This window comes from Sparus aurata, chromosome 15, assembly GCF_900880675.1.
Source record: "Sparus aurata chromosome 15, fSpaAur1.1, whole genome shotgun sequence".
In the NCBI taxonomy this organism is placed as follows: domain Eukaryota; kingdom Metazoa; phylum Chordata; class Actinopteri; order Spariformes; family Sparidae; genus Sparus; species Sparus aurata.
Window position 1 is genome coordinate 28,309,466 of NC_044201.1, and position 17,624 is coordinate 28,327,089.

Here is a 17,624-nt window from a genome sequence, read left to right on the forward strand (position 1 = left end):
CTTTAGTTTTGAAAGTCTAATAGAACTTGGTAAATAGATTTTGTGCCAAACATGAACTTCAGAGTCCTTCACATGCAAAACTGATGCCAGACGGGTGCGTTGGGCGTGAGAACGAGTAAGTTAGAGAGATTATACGTGAACAAGTTTGCCCTGACCAGAAACAGGCTTTAAACAATGTCCACATGTCAGGAAACACAACTGCCGTCAGCGTCAGGGAGCTTCTTTAGATGCATTTGCAGTAAAAAAGTCTTAACGGTATGAAACTGAGTTTGACACCCCTGTTGCAGACGATAAACACACAGACTCGGTGTAAGGCAGCGTCCAAACACACTTGGAGTCGTTTACACTCTTGGTTTTGGTTTGATGGAGTCTCATCTGAACAAACAGTGCTGTGAGAACAAAATCCAAACAGGAAATGACCCCCAAAACACAAGGTTTTATGGGTATAAGGAGACCAGACAGGGTGAACTGGGGACGAAGTATGCGGACAATTCGAGGCCGTTTGTGAGAATGTGACTATAACGAATGAGACAGACGCAGTTTAGATGATAAAATAATAATGATCATATTCATTTTCTATGATTAATAACATTTTCAACGTCCTGGCGCCTCCTCACAGCCTTCATGACAAACACGAATAGCTGCGAGCTTCTCACTTATCTCCGTCATCTATCAAACAGTGACGACTTCACCTTCCCAGGTCAGAGAATCGGAGGATTACTGTAAATCTGTGAGGATAAATGGTCAATAATCCGGTCACAGTAGGATGAAGACTAATAATGTGGGAATGATGATGTGTTGGGTGGATTTGTTGTGAGAACGACCAAGAGAGAGAGAGACACTGTTGTCTTCGGATTACATAAGACGCCGGCGTCGGAGGGCAGCGAAAATGAAAGAGAGGAGAAAGTGGACGAAATGAGGCGCCGGCGAAAAAGGAGATGAGAGAGTGAAGTAAGGAAAGGAAAAAAGGGAGCAAGACGGAAAAACATGAGGGAGAAACGAAAGAAAACAAACTCATCCAAGAGTGGTCACAACTGAAATAGCATCAAATTATAATAATGATGATTATAAAGATGATTGCTGGCTCACGACTCTCTCTCATCTCACCCTCTTCTGTCGTTTCTCCGCCTTCACCAGATGAGGTTTTGATATCATCCTTCACCAGGTGATAAATTGAGGATATGTGACTGAGACTGTTACAGGCAGTAGACAGATTTACTCTGAACACATTTAACTTTTTAGGAGTTTTAAACGACTTGTGTAAACCTACGAGGTTCAGCTTTCTGCATGTGAAGGACTGATGCTGTCAAAATTCAAAATAAATACACAAATGGCTCAATAAATCAGGAAATGTGTCATTAAATGCATTAAAAATAATACTATAATTAAATGTTGCTATTAATTGATCCTTAAAATGTGAATTGATTTTTATCAATTTTAACTTTTTATTAATTCTCCTTTTTTATTCATATTCCCATTTGTTTTACCATTTAATTTATAAATGGATACATTTTTTAATGTATTTAATTATTTACGGGGATTCTTTATTTAAAAAGGAAAATAATACAGAAATAAAAATGTAAATAAATGCATTTGAAAATTAAATAAAATAATGAATAAATAAAGAATTTAATGGGAAAGTAAATTAAATTAACTTAAATTAAATGTTAACATTAATTGATCCATAAAATGGCATAAATTGATATTAATTAGATATTAGAAACAGTAAATAAATACATTTTAAATTGAATAAAATAATGAATGAAATATAGAAATTAAATGGGAAAATAAATAAAAAGCGGAATTAAATAACTGCAAATAAATACAGAAGAAAAATAACACAGAAATATCTCTTTATGTCACATTTTATAAATGCCTCCAACTGTTTTTAATATACTTTGAGGTGCTTTTATATTTGTTAAGTCATATATCTATTGTTTTATAGATTAATTATGCACCTTGATAATAGAATAACATGTAAAAACATCCAAAATCAGACACATTTATATCCATTTATGAATTAAAGGACATTTTTGTACGTCATGTTTCATATGTTGGATTTATTCAACATATTTTGCTTTTTGTGGCTGCGACCTTGTAAAAGAGATAAAATAAAGGCGAATATAATTAATAAAAAATGTAAATATTGGATTTTTATTTGTCAGTTTGAGTTCTCTGGACGCTGCCGCTCATTGAGAAGTTGGTTTCGTTCTCTCTTCCTCAACTGGGTGAGACGTCGCCTTCCTTCCTCCCTCCTTCCTCCCTCCTTCCTCCCTCCTTCCTCCCTCCTTCCCTGCTCGCTCTCTTTGTCACGAGCTAAAGAAAATCCGTGTCCCGTCCCTCTAATGAGTCTAAGTCCCCGCTGAGCCAGGAGGGGTGACGCACCGACAGCAAACTCATTTGCGTAATTGGAAGAGAAGATTTGGGCAGCTATTAAATTGCAACCCAAAAAGAGGGAGGAAAAAAAAAGAAAAGAAAAAAGAAAATGGGTCGTTGTTCGCGGCGCCTTTACGCACGGACGTGTGCGCGCAAACACACACTCGCTGTTCCTGCAAAAGAAACCTTTGTCCTGCATGAGCAACTTGATAAGATTACAGGTCTGAGAGCTTGTGTAACACGAATCACTGAGTGTGTGTGTGTGTGTGTGTGTGTGTGTGTGAGAGAGTGTGTATGTGTGTGTGTGTGTTTGTCGTCACATCCTGCTGCTAGTTGGAGGGAAATGTTTGGGTGCAGATTTTTGGTTTCAAGATGGCCGCTTCCAGCACAGAAATCTGAACATTGGATGAAGTTGGTTCATAATTCAAAGTTTTCATTGTGTTGTTTTGTAAGAGTTAAAGCTTGTTGCAGCTTTTTATGGCTTCTTTAACTTAAAAATGCTGTTATAATATCAATTTTGGCCACAATTTTAGGAATAAAAATGACTTTGAATGACATCTGATTAAAAATCTCTCTGCAATAAAACTGGAAGATTTGGTGTAGCTGCTACTGAAATAGAGATTTCTTGCTCTGATTATGAAAACAGCCTTTAAAAAGAAATGTTTTGTAAAATTATGTTAAGTTTTAAACATAAAATGGTGAATAGAATAGAAATTTAGCCCATAGGTATTAACATGACACTTCCTCAGTTGATCAATTGCAATGAGACGATTATTTTTGTCTGAAAAAAAAAAAAAAAAAAAAAGTGTTTTTCTTCTGGTTCCTCAAGTTGAATGAATGTAAAATACAGTTTGACAAAAGAGGACTTTGTTAAGCTTCAGTGCTCAAAGTGTAAATCCTCTCTGAGCTCGTTGAAAATCTGATTTCTACGAGTTTAATTTGTGACATCACAAACAGTTTGGAGGCCGATCCTGGTGCGACACTCGGCAAACGCAAAGCGCGATGTGGAAACTCGAAGACTTCTGGTGCGCAAACACCGACGATTTTAATTAAAGTCTGAAGGAGTACGTGACTTTTTAAACATGTTACTGTCGTACAGATACTTCCTTTACAGCAAAACCCACGCCAGACGCACATTACAGAATGTGGACCTTTACATATGCAAATGAGGCTCATTATATTTGTTCTGATTTGCATAAAAATCTGAAAGAAAACATGTTATAAAGGCAAACTAGACCAAAATATCAAATGCATGCAACTTCCATTTCCATAGTGTCATAATGCTGCTTTTCGGACGGATCTTACGATTGCGATATAATCAATGATTAGTGGGAATGATCACTTTTGCATCACAGTTTTTAAAACCCGGACATTTTCTTTGGTCTCTTCCAAACAAACACTTTCCTGCACATCTGGAGAACGAGCTCTGTAGGCTTCTTGCCCTTCCGTCTCAAATTAGGCCATGTTGTGATAATATTTTGATTATTCACGCAGCCTCGAGCAGCAGCAGCAGCTGTGTGTGTGTGTGTGTGTGTGTGTGTGTGTGTGTGTGTGTGTGTGTGTGTGTGTGTGTGAGTGACAGCTTCAAATACAGGAATGTGTGTGTTTTGCGGGCTTGTCCACGCGTGTATCAGCGATCGGGAACACTTTCCACAGTCTGACGGTGTCGTGACAGCATCGCATTAAAGTATTAATGTTTCATCTGCGGATTAAATTTCCCACTGACGTCGCTGCCAAATCAAACCGGTTCAATCAGTCAAAGAACGAGTCCTGTGTGTGACTGCGTGCGGAGCTTGTGTTGGACTTTAAGGATTGTGTTTTAACTGGCAGCGCTCCACAGCGTGACGAGGCGGCTCTATTGAACCCAACTGAGGATCTTTAAAAGGCTTTATTGTTTTCCTTTTTAAGTTTTTGTAGATTTTCTGGTTCCTCGATTGGAAGATTTGTTTTCCCCCCTTTGTTCCGCTGTGTGCTCTGCTTTCACATGGCTGTAATCTGAGCACCTAGTTGTGTTTTGTTTTCGTTTGTCGGGGGGAAAAAAAAAAACAAACTTTACGACATAATTTCAGGCTGTTAACTTCGGATTTGTTACACTGCTTGACATTTTAAAGAACTGATTACAGATTTGAGATATTATCTAATAAAGAAAACACTTGCATGAAAGTAAAACAAAGATAATTTCGTCTCATTATTTGCCTTCCTTGGCTTTAGTTTCCCTCGCTGGCTTCGTGTCCTCATCAGTTACAAACATCAGCTCTTTTTCCTGCTTCGCTCTCCGTGACGTAACGTGTCTGTGCTCACCTCTCGTCGCAGTAGGTGAACTTCATGTCCATGCTGTGTCTGCTCAGGAAGGTCTTGCTGTCCATCGGCGTGTCGATGTTGGACGGGTGTGGGATGGGTTCGCACATCAGGACAGCGCAGGTGAGCGGAGGCTCTTTGAAACCACACAGCCCTCGTGGAGGGCAGCTGTTGTACATCTTCAGCTGTCCGGTGCAGTGCAGCACCTGGAGGGAGGAAACAGAAGGTGGATATATTTAATTTATAACCTAAAAAAAAGTCAGGACGCTGTGTGAAACATAATAAAAGCAGAATATGATAACGTGCTCTTTATTTTTGACATATACCTAACTGAAAACACGCCACAGGCAATGTGTTTATATATGAAATAATGCTTTACCTCATCGACTTCATTGGTTTTTGTCAAATTTATTGTGAATTTTATCCCAGCTACATGTTTCCAACAAATGACTGTACGCAGGATATTACTGTGTGATTTTTAACAGGACAGGAAAGCAGAAAAATATTTCTGTAACATAAAAAAACGAGGCCTTTTTCTCAGACTTCGGTCTTGTAAATTACTGGATATCTGCATCTCCTCAGGCGTCCACCAATAAATCAAGTCTGTGACAGACTCAGACTCTTTCGACTGTTTTCACGTTATCTTCACATATTCGACCTCTGTCGATGCAGCTGCAAATTGATTAATCGCTTCACAAACAGTTTAAAAAACCCGATGATTAATCGTCCCGCCAACTAGAAGTAATGTCTGTGTGGGAATGCACCGGGTGTGTTTCTCTCGTTTTTCATCAAGCGAAGACCTGCACGCATGCGATGTGCAGATGTTGCAGATGTTGCGGATGTGTTGGCTCGTGGCTGCTGCAGCTCTCTCTCTCTTTCTCCCGCTCACCTTCCAGCTGGCTGACTTGAGGTTGACGGTGCGTCCTCTGTTGGTCACCGTGCATTTCATCCTCATGAAGAAGTCTCGCTCGGTGCTCAGCTCTTTGCCTTTTTTACCAAAGCCACTGCCTGAAACACAGACGAGCACAGAAAGGGGAAATGAAGCCGGTATAATCAAGCTCTTATTGTATTATATTGTATTTTATTGTGACGGTGCAAAATGGAATAATGGTATTAAATTGAGTTAATTGACTGACTTCCTGCACAAAGTGCCAGTCTGGCCACTCAAATAATGACACATATCAACATATTTCATCAGCTTAACCAGATAAAACAAAACAAAACATTTCTCCCAAGAGCTTAGCTGGAAAATCTTTTATATAATTAACTTAAATTATTATCCTATCTGTTCTTTTAGTGCATATATTTCTTGAAACTGATATCACAGGAAAACTATAAAAAGAGTGACCCCTAATGTGAGTTACAACCAAATATAGTACGATACAGAAATTGCTGTATTCTATGATCACATTTTCTACTTATGGATCCATGAAGAATGTATGAAATCAAAAATTTTGATTTTGTAATACGTAGCCACACGTCTCGGTAGTTTCCTCAGTACATTTTGTGCTTCTACCTCAAACAGAAAAATATCTGTGCGGCTTTTCCTTTAACTACTGAACAAAGTCGTGAGTCATGAATTATTAGTCAGGTACGACTGCTATTATAACACAGTTAACCTTCAGTAAATCCTTTTGTCCTCTAAAATCAGAGTGAGGTCACACATGTGCTGCTTGTAGCTATAATATACTAATATACATATTTCTGATTATTTCCAAGCAGAAAAATGATCAACAACACAAACAGGTTTTTTAAATTTTGTCCCTAATCTGCCTTTTTCCTCTTATGTCACTGGGAAAACGGTCATGGCTTCTACTGCGTGAGAACACACACACACACACACACACACACACACACACACACACACACACACACACACACACACACGCACACGCGCGGTCAGAGGACGTGTAAACGAGCCAAGCTGTTACATCACGAGGTCGGGGTTCAGACCTGGCGCTGCAGCCGGCACACAGAAGTGGTGCAGTGTGTACTTTTGTCAGCCGCCATCCTCACAACAAGTGTGTCTTTATCTTTGTATAGTCACACTTCACCAAAAAACAAACAACACAAAAATACTTCAAAAGAGGAAAGTCATGCAGGTTATATGTGTTTGTGTGTTAAAGGGGAAAGGGGAGCTATAAAATATCCAGCGTTGCTCCAGTTGTGTGTTTTGTGGCCGCTGCTGATAAGAATCAACCGCAGCTTAGTGAGTGTGTGTGTCATTATTTTCTCACACAAACCTTCATCAGTTACACACTTATAATGTTCCAGTTGTTACAAAGCTGTCCTGATGTTTCTCCTCAGGAAACATGTAGTATGTGTGTGTGTGTGTGTGTGTGTGTGTGTGTGTGTGTGTCTTTCTGCTGAGTCTCTATCAGACACAGATAACTCCCGGTTCCTCTCTCTGTCTCCCTCAGCGTGTTTTTTTTCCTCGTCTTGTCGTCCTCACAGCTCTTATCGTCGCCTTTCCCTCGTCTCTGCAAACACCAGCTCCCACACACTCTCTCTCACACACACACACACACACACACACACATACTCTCTCTCTCACACACACACTCCTCGGCTGTATCTGTCTTTACGTTCCTCTCTATATGGTCTCTGACCTTCTGTTCTCATGTTTGTTCTGGATTCTCGCTCGTGAGATAGACGATATTATGTAACGCTGTGCATGTACGTCCTCTGTCTTGTGTTTCCTCGGATTAATTAATGTCGCATCAACACGACTCTGTGTATGATTATTTAGGAGCTTCAAAGCTGTACATAGTCACTGACCATGTTGATGTTTATGGTGTGAGAGCCAAGAATCACAAGAACCTCTCGAGAACGTTCTCAGCCTCATGGGTCAAATTCAGCAGCATGGTACGAGGACTTATCCTCCGAGGTTTGACACTAGCCCCTTATAGATAGAAAGGTGGCACATTTGCAGCAAGGTAAAGGCTGCAATGTGTCGCCTTGTCTGTCTAAAAGGGAGCTGTAATATTCCTTCTTTTCCAAAAAGCCGCCACTTGGCGTAAACATGTGACGTGACATGAAGCACGAAGTTGTGCATGAAGTGAAGCAGGTTAAATTTGTCTTCAAAATAAGAGCTTTACATTGCACCCCATTGGAGTTTAGAACTGGGTTCTTAGCGGGGGCTTTTAATTTGAAAGTAGCGACCGTTAGTAGCTTGCCGCTACAACAACAAGCGGACAACGAAGACAGCTACAGAGACCGAGGAGACGCTAGCATCTCCTGGATCTCAGCGGCTGTCCAGTTGCTCATCTTGACATCTTCTGTCTAAATCCAGACCTAGCTGCAAGAAGGACAGACAAATTGGCGGCTTGCTGCCCGGTTTAAAAACGGCTACTGAGAGGAATCAAGTTGGGGGCACTTGGCTGGTTGGATGACTTGAATCTGACTTTACCTCCTTAGACGACGTTGTTTTACCCAAATCATGATCTTTTTCTAAACCTAACCAAGTAGTTTTGTGACCGAAACGTAACCAAACCACGACCGTCTGACAGCTTTGTCAGCCAGCTTTAATTTGAAGCAATTACCGTTAATATGATACCAAACAGTAAAACATTGTTTCACTGAGGTCAAGACAATAAAAATGTGGATAACAGATGTGTGTGTGTGAGACGGCGTGTGTGTGCTGACCGGCTGTCTTCAGGCTGAGATTTTCTCTGATCTCGTCGTGGTCACATGGATGAGTGAAGTCAAAGATGCTGTGACCGGTGAGGTCCACCTGGAAAATAAAAACACACAATGTAACAAATAAAACACAATATTGGAACATTTTCATCCAAACACACACTGGTCCTGTTAATGTTTTTGGTTGTTTCATTATCATATATGATAATATTCAATGATTCTTCTTATTTATTCAGTAAAATGCAGGATGTCTTTTAATCATGTCTGTAAAAATCGTCTTATTTGTGTTGGTGTCAGATTTGTTTTGTTTCTCGTCGCTGGCAGCAGTAACTGTTCCGTGTTTGGGATAAACACAAGAAGAAGAACGTGGCGGTGTGTGTGAGTAACGACAAATTACAGAAATCAATTCGAGACAAACAATCAGAAAGTCGTCGGCACGGATCAGCAAATCGTCCAAAACGGAGCCCTCTGCACCGCAAATTACGGTCAACTTCACCTCCTCTGTGATTTTGCTTTTTCAACTTCGGAGCCAGCGGATAAAAAAAAAAACAGAAAAAAAGCTGAGTTTGTTTAGAGTCGAACCTCAGTGTCTGGCCTGAACTCACACTGCCGGTGCGAGAGGTATTTCACACAAACACAACGGGCTCGTCTGACTGACGGTTCACATCCACGTCTCTGACTCTCACGTCTCGCTGCCGCTCTGGGTTCATGTCTTCCTGTTCGCTCTCTCATTTCCAGTTTAAAATAGCAGAAATACAGACTAATAATTTAAACCAGGGGTCTTCAGCCTTTTTTTTTTCTTTCAGGCCAAGGACCTCTGAGCTGCTAGACATGTTAGATATAAAATTACGTTGAATATTAAACCGAGCCGACGATGTGTAAACAAGCCACCAGCTGCTGCAGCTCGGCGAACGCTGGCTGCTTCTCTGAGGTGAAGGGTTTGTCAGAGTCTCCTACTGGATAACTTGCAAACAGATATACAGATATTATAGAGATAACTTGTGAGAGTGAAGCATGGCTGGACTATCATGAACGTATCTTTGCTACTAATATGTTGGATTCATTATAACTTGCATTTTCAGACAACAAGAGCAGAACACCAGTTTGTTTTCAAGCAAAAAAATCAAAGTAACGAAGAGGAAAACAAAAACTTTAAGAGCTTTAAGAGGGTCTCAGACTTCTTATTTGATCCTTTAGGACTCTTTCCTTGATGACATTTTAATTCTTTTTCATTTCTAACATCATTATTATCTCTTGGAGACACGAAGGTTCTTTAAAAGCTGTTTTCCACTTGTTTAAAAATCCATCCTGCACCCACTGAGATCGGGCTTTTGTGTGCCACGTGAATGTGATTTAAAACTACCTCGCCTGAGGTTCATCTTCTCGTCTGATAAGTGCATTTCCCGTCTTACTTCACCTTAAACGTGGCTCACTTTTATCAAAACGGGACGCCGTGTCTGTGTTTCACATCCTGTGGACGAGGGACATTAAGAGGCTCGTGTGTGTGTTTTTCTTTTTCACTGTTTGTTCTTTAACGGTCACGTACCTGCGTGAGCCCCATGAATTTGCTGATGTTCTCGGACAGGAATATCATGTCGCCGTCAGACGTTACCACGGTGATGAAGCCCTCCAGAGACTTCAGGTACAGACTGTCCATCTGTCTGTCCTCATCGCTGTCACCGCTGCTGCTGCCGCCGCCGCCGCCGCCGCTGCTGCTACAGCCTGCAGGGACGGACAGAAAACAAGGTGGGTTACACAAACCGCTCCTCTCATTCCCTGCTGATTATAAATGGATATCATCTTAAATGTGTGTGTGATTTCTGTGTGTGTGTGTGTGTGTGTGTGTGTGTGTGTGTCAGGCTTGTTTTCCCTCTTGCAGCTCTGGCTCGGGGCCAAAACAAACCAGTGCAGCTTCTTCCTGCGTCTCAGGCCACTCCTGATCCCCGGCCCTGACAAATTACACCCGAAACTACACGAGCTTTCATAACAGCGGGCCCGATTTTCAGAACATAACTCACACACACGCTACGTTCAAATATGTGCAGCACGGTATCCAAACATTTGTACACACAGACTCCAGTTGTGTCCACAATCTCTCGTTTAGGAGATAATTAATACACAAAAAAAAAAACAAGAAAAAAACAAAGAGACAGGATCCAGATCAAGAGGGAGTGTGTGTGTGTGTGTGTGTGTGTGTGTGTGTGTGTGTGTGTGTGTGTGTGTGTGTGGACGGTGGCTTCACACCGAACAAAGCCCAGTAGCCGACGGGGGTGGAGGTGCTTGCAATTCCTCCAGTGTGCTTCCCTGAGATAAGAGAGGCCAGTTCTCAAGGCTCCCGGCGAGGCTCGGGGCTCGAGCTTGGAGCCGGGCCCAGAAGCGTTAACCCCAGGGGGGGGAGCCCGGAGCTTTTCTCATGGGCCCCGGGGAGCTGGGGAGACTCTCGGGTCCCAGTCCAAAGACCAGCGACCACCTTTGGCCTAAATACTGAGCTGTGATTACCAGTCATTTGGACGGAGCTGCACTTTTCTCCTCTGTGTTGTTCTTTGGTTGCGTAACTGCCCTTGTTTTAAAATAATGGAGCGCGGAGGGACAGCTGCTGCTCTGACAATCATTTCTCTCGCTGTCTTGACATTTTTATCTGCCGCACTGGACGGAATGGAGCGACAGGTCGTACGAGAGTTCACCGAGTCACGCTGGGATTCCTTCCTCCTTTTCCCTTCGCTGTTTGCGACCGCAGCTATCCGGGTGCCTCCTCTCAGAACTGTTTCAAACAGAGGACTTGAAAAGACAAACTTCAGGGTGTGTAGCGCCGAGCGAAACCCGTCAGAGGAAACCGTGTTCACGTCATCCGCTCTCTGAAGTGCTCCTCAGTTATTCAAGACTCAAATCTCAGGTTTTTCTGTCTGAGAATTTCACGTTAAAGGATTTTAAAGTCCTTTATCCTCCAGAAAGTTAAAGCTCTTATGTAACAACCACCAACCAGCCAAAGCAGAGGGTTAAAAACTGCGTCGACTTTGGACTTTTAAACAGATTAAAGTAGTTAGAACACATAAACACATGTAACACACATATTGTTTTAGCTTCATTACCTGCAGTGCGGTTAAAAGGGGCACTGTGTAGTTTTGGAATCGCAAAGAAGTTATAATACAAAGTCAAAACAAGCCGCTCTCAGAGGAAAATAAGATCTCAGAACACTGTTAGAAGCTAGAAAAGGTGGCAGGGTCCGCCACATATAAAGCCAAGTAGAAGAGTATGAAATTGTCCTTTATTCAGTCAGTGAAGATCTTTCTCTTCTCATCAACATTCCCCTTAAACTAAACAGTGCTCCTTAAAATGAAGATAAACTGGACTGAAGTCTGAAAATGAAGAAATACCTTAAAGTGGTGACGTCATAGTGACGCAACACTAGAAACACCTGAAACTATTCCCTCCCAAAATCACAGCGTTACCTGGTTTCCCTGAACGAGATTAAATCTATCGATACCAAACATCTGGAGTTCGTCTAGCAGCTGTAATTCTCTGGTTTCGAGGGACGCAGATTAAACCGATTTCTCTCTAAAACTCCCTAAAAATGAGAACAATCGATGTTGTCTGTGACCTAACTCAGGTCAAACTTTGCACCAACCAGGCGGAAAACAAAACAAAACCACTGAACACATTCCAAATCAGCTTCCTCATCAGAACATCTCGTTCCTTCTTACGTAACACGGCGAGTTTGCATATGTGCCGCTCGGTGCCTATACAGTACGTTCGTGTCCGCAGGAGTGTGTGTTTTGCGAGCGAGCATGCAAACATGTTTGGCGCCACGGCAGACGGGTGTTATGGCTAGCGAGGGGTAATGCCAGCAGCGGCCCAACGATGGGCAGAGCTCCTCGCTTCCTCTGCAATCTCAAGCTGCCATCACAGAGCAATCAGACCCGGCTGATAACGCGGGATATCTGCCGCTGGATCTCGTGGATCTCCCCGTCCTCGCCACTCGCCTTCCTACCCTCATTACCTCCACTGCTCCTCCTCCTCCTCCCTCTCTTATATCACCTCCTCCTCCTCCTCCTCACCTCTTTCTCTCTTATTTCCCTCTTCTGTCATCCTTCCCACTATTTTTATTGTACTAGAATTTCTAGGAATTTTCTTAATTTGAAGTGTAAAATAACCCAGATTACAAGCACTGTGGATTATTATTATTAAAATCATAATTATTATAACCACAAACAATAATTTACCTTCTTTCTGTGAGGACGGCAGCTGAAGCTTTTATCTCAAAATGTCAGAAAAGAAACTGAAACTATCTGCATACCAGAGAAAACATGTTTTGTTTTTTGGGAATTTGACCCTTTAACTCAACATAAAACGTATGTAAGCACACACAACTGTTCATTTTAAGTTTAAAGTTTGATTTATATGCATTTTTTGTATATAAAACAAACAAAACTTTAGGAAAAAAGTCAATAAAAGTCAAATATATGTTCAGGTGAGGTAGAAAAAAATGAAAATAATAACTCAACATACATATTAATACATAAAAACTAACATTCAGTTACTACAAAAACTTTTTGAAGCTTGTTTTGAGTCTCATTGTGTTTGTAGACAAAGATAAACAATCAATTAATAAGTACAAGCTTATATTACAGAAATTTACTCCTCCATTTTTACCGTCCGCTAGATGTGCGTTTGTTGTTACAGGTTTTAAATTGGTCTGGTTTTATGTAAATTAATCCTGAAAATATTACAGTAAGTGAGGTTAAAGTTTATAAAGATGTAACACAGAATAATAAATCAGACGCCGTGTTGCTTTCACTGTACAATTTTGTTTGCTGCTGGGTATAAAATCGAGCAGACGTTGCTTCATTTCCACCTGCGCTCACGTCACTAAACGAATCAATCAACTCATTTATTTGTGCCGCGTTGTTGTGAGTTGATCTTCTGCGAGGGAAAAGGAAACGATCCAGTCGTCTTTGCATCCTTGCTTCTTCATTTTACAGTACATATTAATTTCAAATATCGTGTAGCGACACTTTACATTTCCAGGAGATCTGATTCTACATTTTTAATTCTTAGCTTGTCATTTCTACCAGGCGATTATGAGCTCTCACACATTATTATGTAATAGACGTTGACAGGCGAGGAAAAGTTTTAAAGTTTCGTCCCGTCCGCTGACTTCCCTCCTCTGATGTGTTTCCTGGAACGTGTCGCAGCAGCAACCTCGATTAAAATGACAGATTTCTCATTGTTCAAAACATTTGGGATAATTTAAGTTCACGACTCGACAAACTCTATAAATAAAGCCGGACCTTTAACCTCAAAGCGAGCGCTATAAATATAAAGGCGTTATTAACAGTGATGAATTCATTTTATGACTGATGACAGAAATAGGAAGCAGCGGTCGCCATTGTTTCAGGAAGCATTGGTTGTATACATCACAGTTTCCCTATCAGACAATGCAAAGCAGTTTATAAAAACATGATAAGTACGGCCGCTAATAAAAGAATAAAGATTTAGATTTATGGATAAGGTTAAAGTCTCGTATTAGTCACAACGTGTGCAGACTCCGACACAATGGCTTTGTTGTGCAGCCAATTAACTCAGTGCCACCGAACCTGATTTTGAAATGTCACGAAAACATTTCCAGAGTTTCTTCACGTTGTATAAGGATGAAGTCACACGAAAAGTATAAAAGGGCGTATGAGAGCAAGTCATGAGGGTATTATAATTAATTTGCTCTTTATTGTTGTTGGTGTGGAGCCACTTTGTGTAAGAAGCATTCGTTCCTGTGAAGTTTCAACTTTTCTATCTCAGAGTTTTCAATTTGATTTTATAACAACCTGAACTGTGACGTGTTTTTGTTGTTGCTTTCAATAACTTGTCCAGAATTATATAAATAATTAGAATAAAAGAGCCCACAGAGCTGCTTACAGTTTTAGTTTAACTATGTGCTGACACAATAAGGAACTTTAAATTAACCGTGACACAGTTTTCTTCAGTGAAAAATAAATCTACAAACCCCTTTTTCATCGCTCCGTACGTACATACGACTCTTTGCATTTGAAACACTCCTTTCATGACTGATCCAGTCCGTCTCTGATCTCACAGCGAGACACAGCCAAGGAATTCCAGAACAATAGGTCTGTTTTTTTTTTTGTTTTTTTGTTTTTTTGTCGAGCTTCCTTCGGGGCTTCTAATTTTAAATCAGACGAGAGGAAGGAGTGAACAGAAAACGATCCAACAAATACCTTCCCTACTTAACTGGACGATTAGTCACAGGCCTACCTGCCAACACACAATCACACACACACACACACACACACACACACACACACACACACACACACACACACACACACACACACACACACACACAAACATACAGGGATCTCAGGTGTGATTGTGCGTGTGGTCCCGCCTCCTCACCTGTGGCGAGCACCTTGCGTGTGCGCAGGAAGCTGATGGCCAGCCTCATGATGGAGGCCTTGTCCAGGTGCGAGCTGACGCTGTGTGGTAAAGGCAGCTGGTGCGCGAGGTCGTAGAAGACCTCCGTCTCTTTGCTGCGCCTGCAGCGAGCCGCATCCCGAGACTTCTCCTTCCGGCGCTCCGAGCTGCTCCTGCACAGAAACACACCGACAACAGGACGGTCACACCTTCAGTTTGACACCAGCTGATTGTTTAATGAGCCATTTCACTTTATGCCTTTATAGGTTGATGTTTTCACTGGAAATCAATTTTATGTTTCCTGATAAACTCACTGTCGGTTCACTGGTAGCAGTTGTTTTGATCGTTAAACTTCAGATTTATCCGTTTGTTGTTCGACATTTGTACAAACCGCCGCTGGCCAAACTGCAGCGTTCAGATCTCAAGATCATAAATCTTCATGTGACTGTTCGGTTTCACGGGAAGTTCACTCACAAGTCAGAACACAATACGCTTTTTCAGGATAAATACACAGAAGTGTGTTTGTTGTCTGAGACGCAAAGTCACACTGTCGCTGCTAATTAAGCTAAACTTCAGCGAGACATTTGCCAAATATTCCAGAGAAATATCACATGAAGCAAACTTGTATAGTCTCAGTCACTAATCTTAAAACATATCTGAGCCTGTTGGCGATATGGAGGCATTCGTTTTATAACGCTGACTCCAAAAAAAGTTCAGACGCTCTGGAATAACAAGAACGCAACACAATGATAAACTTAGTTACACGTCTTTATTTTTCTTTTTTGGAAGAACAGACTGAATTTGACGCCTGCAGCAAATCTAAGAACCACAGCGTCCTAACTTTGAGTTGTATCAAATCAAAATGTCAAATGTATCATCACGGACAATAAACTTAAACTTGAACATGTATACTCAGACATAATGTATTTGGATGTCCCCAAATTTCCGATTTCTTTTTGCATATTTTGCATCTTTTTCAAGTCAAACTATTTATTTTCTTTTAAACCTTTTAAGAAGCGTGTCAGGCGTGTCAGCACAATAAAAAGAATACTTTTGTTGTTATTTTAAAACAAACCCAACAAAGACAAGAGAGACAAAGAAAAGTTGAGGCTGAATCAAAAGTTCTGCACATTTTCTCACAAATAAAGAAAAAAGGGAAACATTGAAACACAAAATAAGACACTGATAAGTTTGTTTGTTGATTTAATCCATTTACTTCAGCCTGGATACGAGGTTCAGACAAATGTTGTGCTCTTTTACTAACATCTCTACTGTCCAAACCCTAAAAACAAATATTATCAATATATGATCCGTCTTTAAAGCCAAAAGTGTCGCGTTCAGAAAAATACTGCTAATATATTTCATTCAGGAAACAAAAAAAAAGCTGTTATCCAAATAAAAGTTATTATATTTCAAGATAATTTAAAGATAATCTTGACTTTTTCTTGTACATGTCCAGCCAACAATCACAGCGTTTCACAGATGCTTCATATAAGGACGATAATTTCAGCAAATAGATGATGATTTGGTTTTTAAACGAAACCTTCGATCTCATGTCAGTGCCTACAAACGAGAGAATGAGACCGACAGGATGCCCAAATGTTCTTCTGAGAATACGATTTCTTTTTCTGGCTCTGTGCAACAAACTTGACTGAGTTACACGTTGATGCCAAACATCTAACGGACAGATGGTCCAGAAGTTCGGTCGCCCGTCCAAGAACGCAGCACAACAAACCATATTAGGACAACACACATGGAGTTTGGGTTTCTCTGTGTTCTGTCTAACGCTCACATTCATACCTTAACACCGCGCCGGCCTCTGTATACTGTCGGAGGGGATTCCCGCGTAACAATATTCAGTTTTATATGCAGAGAACAGATTTAAAGACGCCACAGAGCAGCAGCGCCGCGAACAGGGTTGAAGCTGGAGGTGAGTGAACTACTGAGTGGTACCGTCGTTCCACCAGTCTGTCACCTTCTTTCATATTTAGCTCTGACACTACAGGGCTCTTTTAAAGAAGAGAGTGAAGTTTAGGTCAGCTGAGAATAATTGTAGGCATCAGTGAATCCCAGCTGCTTTTGGGATTCTAAGTTCTTCTTTAATGTTTGTCCCGATTCTGTGTTTTTGCTCTGGTAAGGCCGACAGAAAACATCACCACAAACTCAGTTGGGGAGACCAAAACATCTGGTTTTCATCCCCACAATGCAGCTGGATTTTCTCCCGAGGTCTCCTTCAAAATATCCAGCGTTGTCACTCTTACAAAAGTTGAAACACAGACTCGAACCACGGCGACGGGCTTGGAAGCCTTTCGCTCCATCTTTACCAGGTGTCCCCAAAGATTAATGTTGTAGGAGCTCCCAAAAGTTAGTTAAAAGTCTTGACAAGATGCTGTTTTAAGTTTGGAGCCGGGGAATAAAAGCTACAGCGCTAAATCTTTTATCGGTGCCAGTTAGAACTAATTCACCAGAAGGGGGTTTTCACACAATGCGCATAACAGCAGTGAGATTTATTATCAGTCCCAAGACGGAAACAGTTTGAACGTTTCTTCTGTTGTCACATTTTGTTTCCAAGGACCTCAGAAGTAACTGAAGGGCCATTTTTCTGTCACGCAGACGTAAAAACCAAGGACGTGTTAACAGAGTGCCAGTTAGCTGCGAGAGCAGCTGCAGGCGTCGTAAAGACTTCACGAGTCCCGCGAGGAGGATTAAAGAGTTTGCAACCCGCCTTTAAATGAACGCTGTCTTTCACAGAGCCGAAGTGAGCATGTCGGGGGGGGGTTTAACACATGCTGAACATATGAAAGAATAAAACCTTATCGGTTTAATGTCAGAAACATCTGAACAAAGAGCTTCTGATCTGTCTGCAGGCTCTATGACAACGATATCTT

General features: G+C 41.2%; 1 protein-coding gene across 1 annotated transcript in view; it reads right to left on the reverse strand.

Annotated features, from left to right (window-relative positions):
- Positions 1-17,624, reverse strand: part of LOC115596873 (endothelial PAS domain-containing protein 1-like) — a 50,813-nt gene that overhangs the window by 12,833 nt on the left and 20,356 nt on the right. The window contains exons 2-6 of the mRNA XM_030442309.1: positions 14,719-14,909; positions 9,860-10,035; positions 8,320-8,407; positions 5,564-5,682; positions 4,678-4,880 (exon numbers count right to left, since the gene is read on the reverse strand). Coding sequence (XP_030298169.1) covers positions 4,678-4,880; positions 5,564-5,682; positions 8,320-8,407; positions 9,860-10,035; positions 14,719-14,909 — 777 coding nt within the window. The remainder of the gene's footprint in view (positions 1-4,677; positions 4,881-5,563; positions 5,683-8,319; positions 8,408-9,859; positions 10,036-14,718; positions 14,910-17,624) is intronic.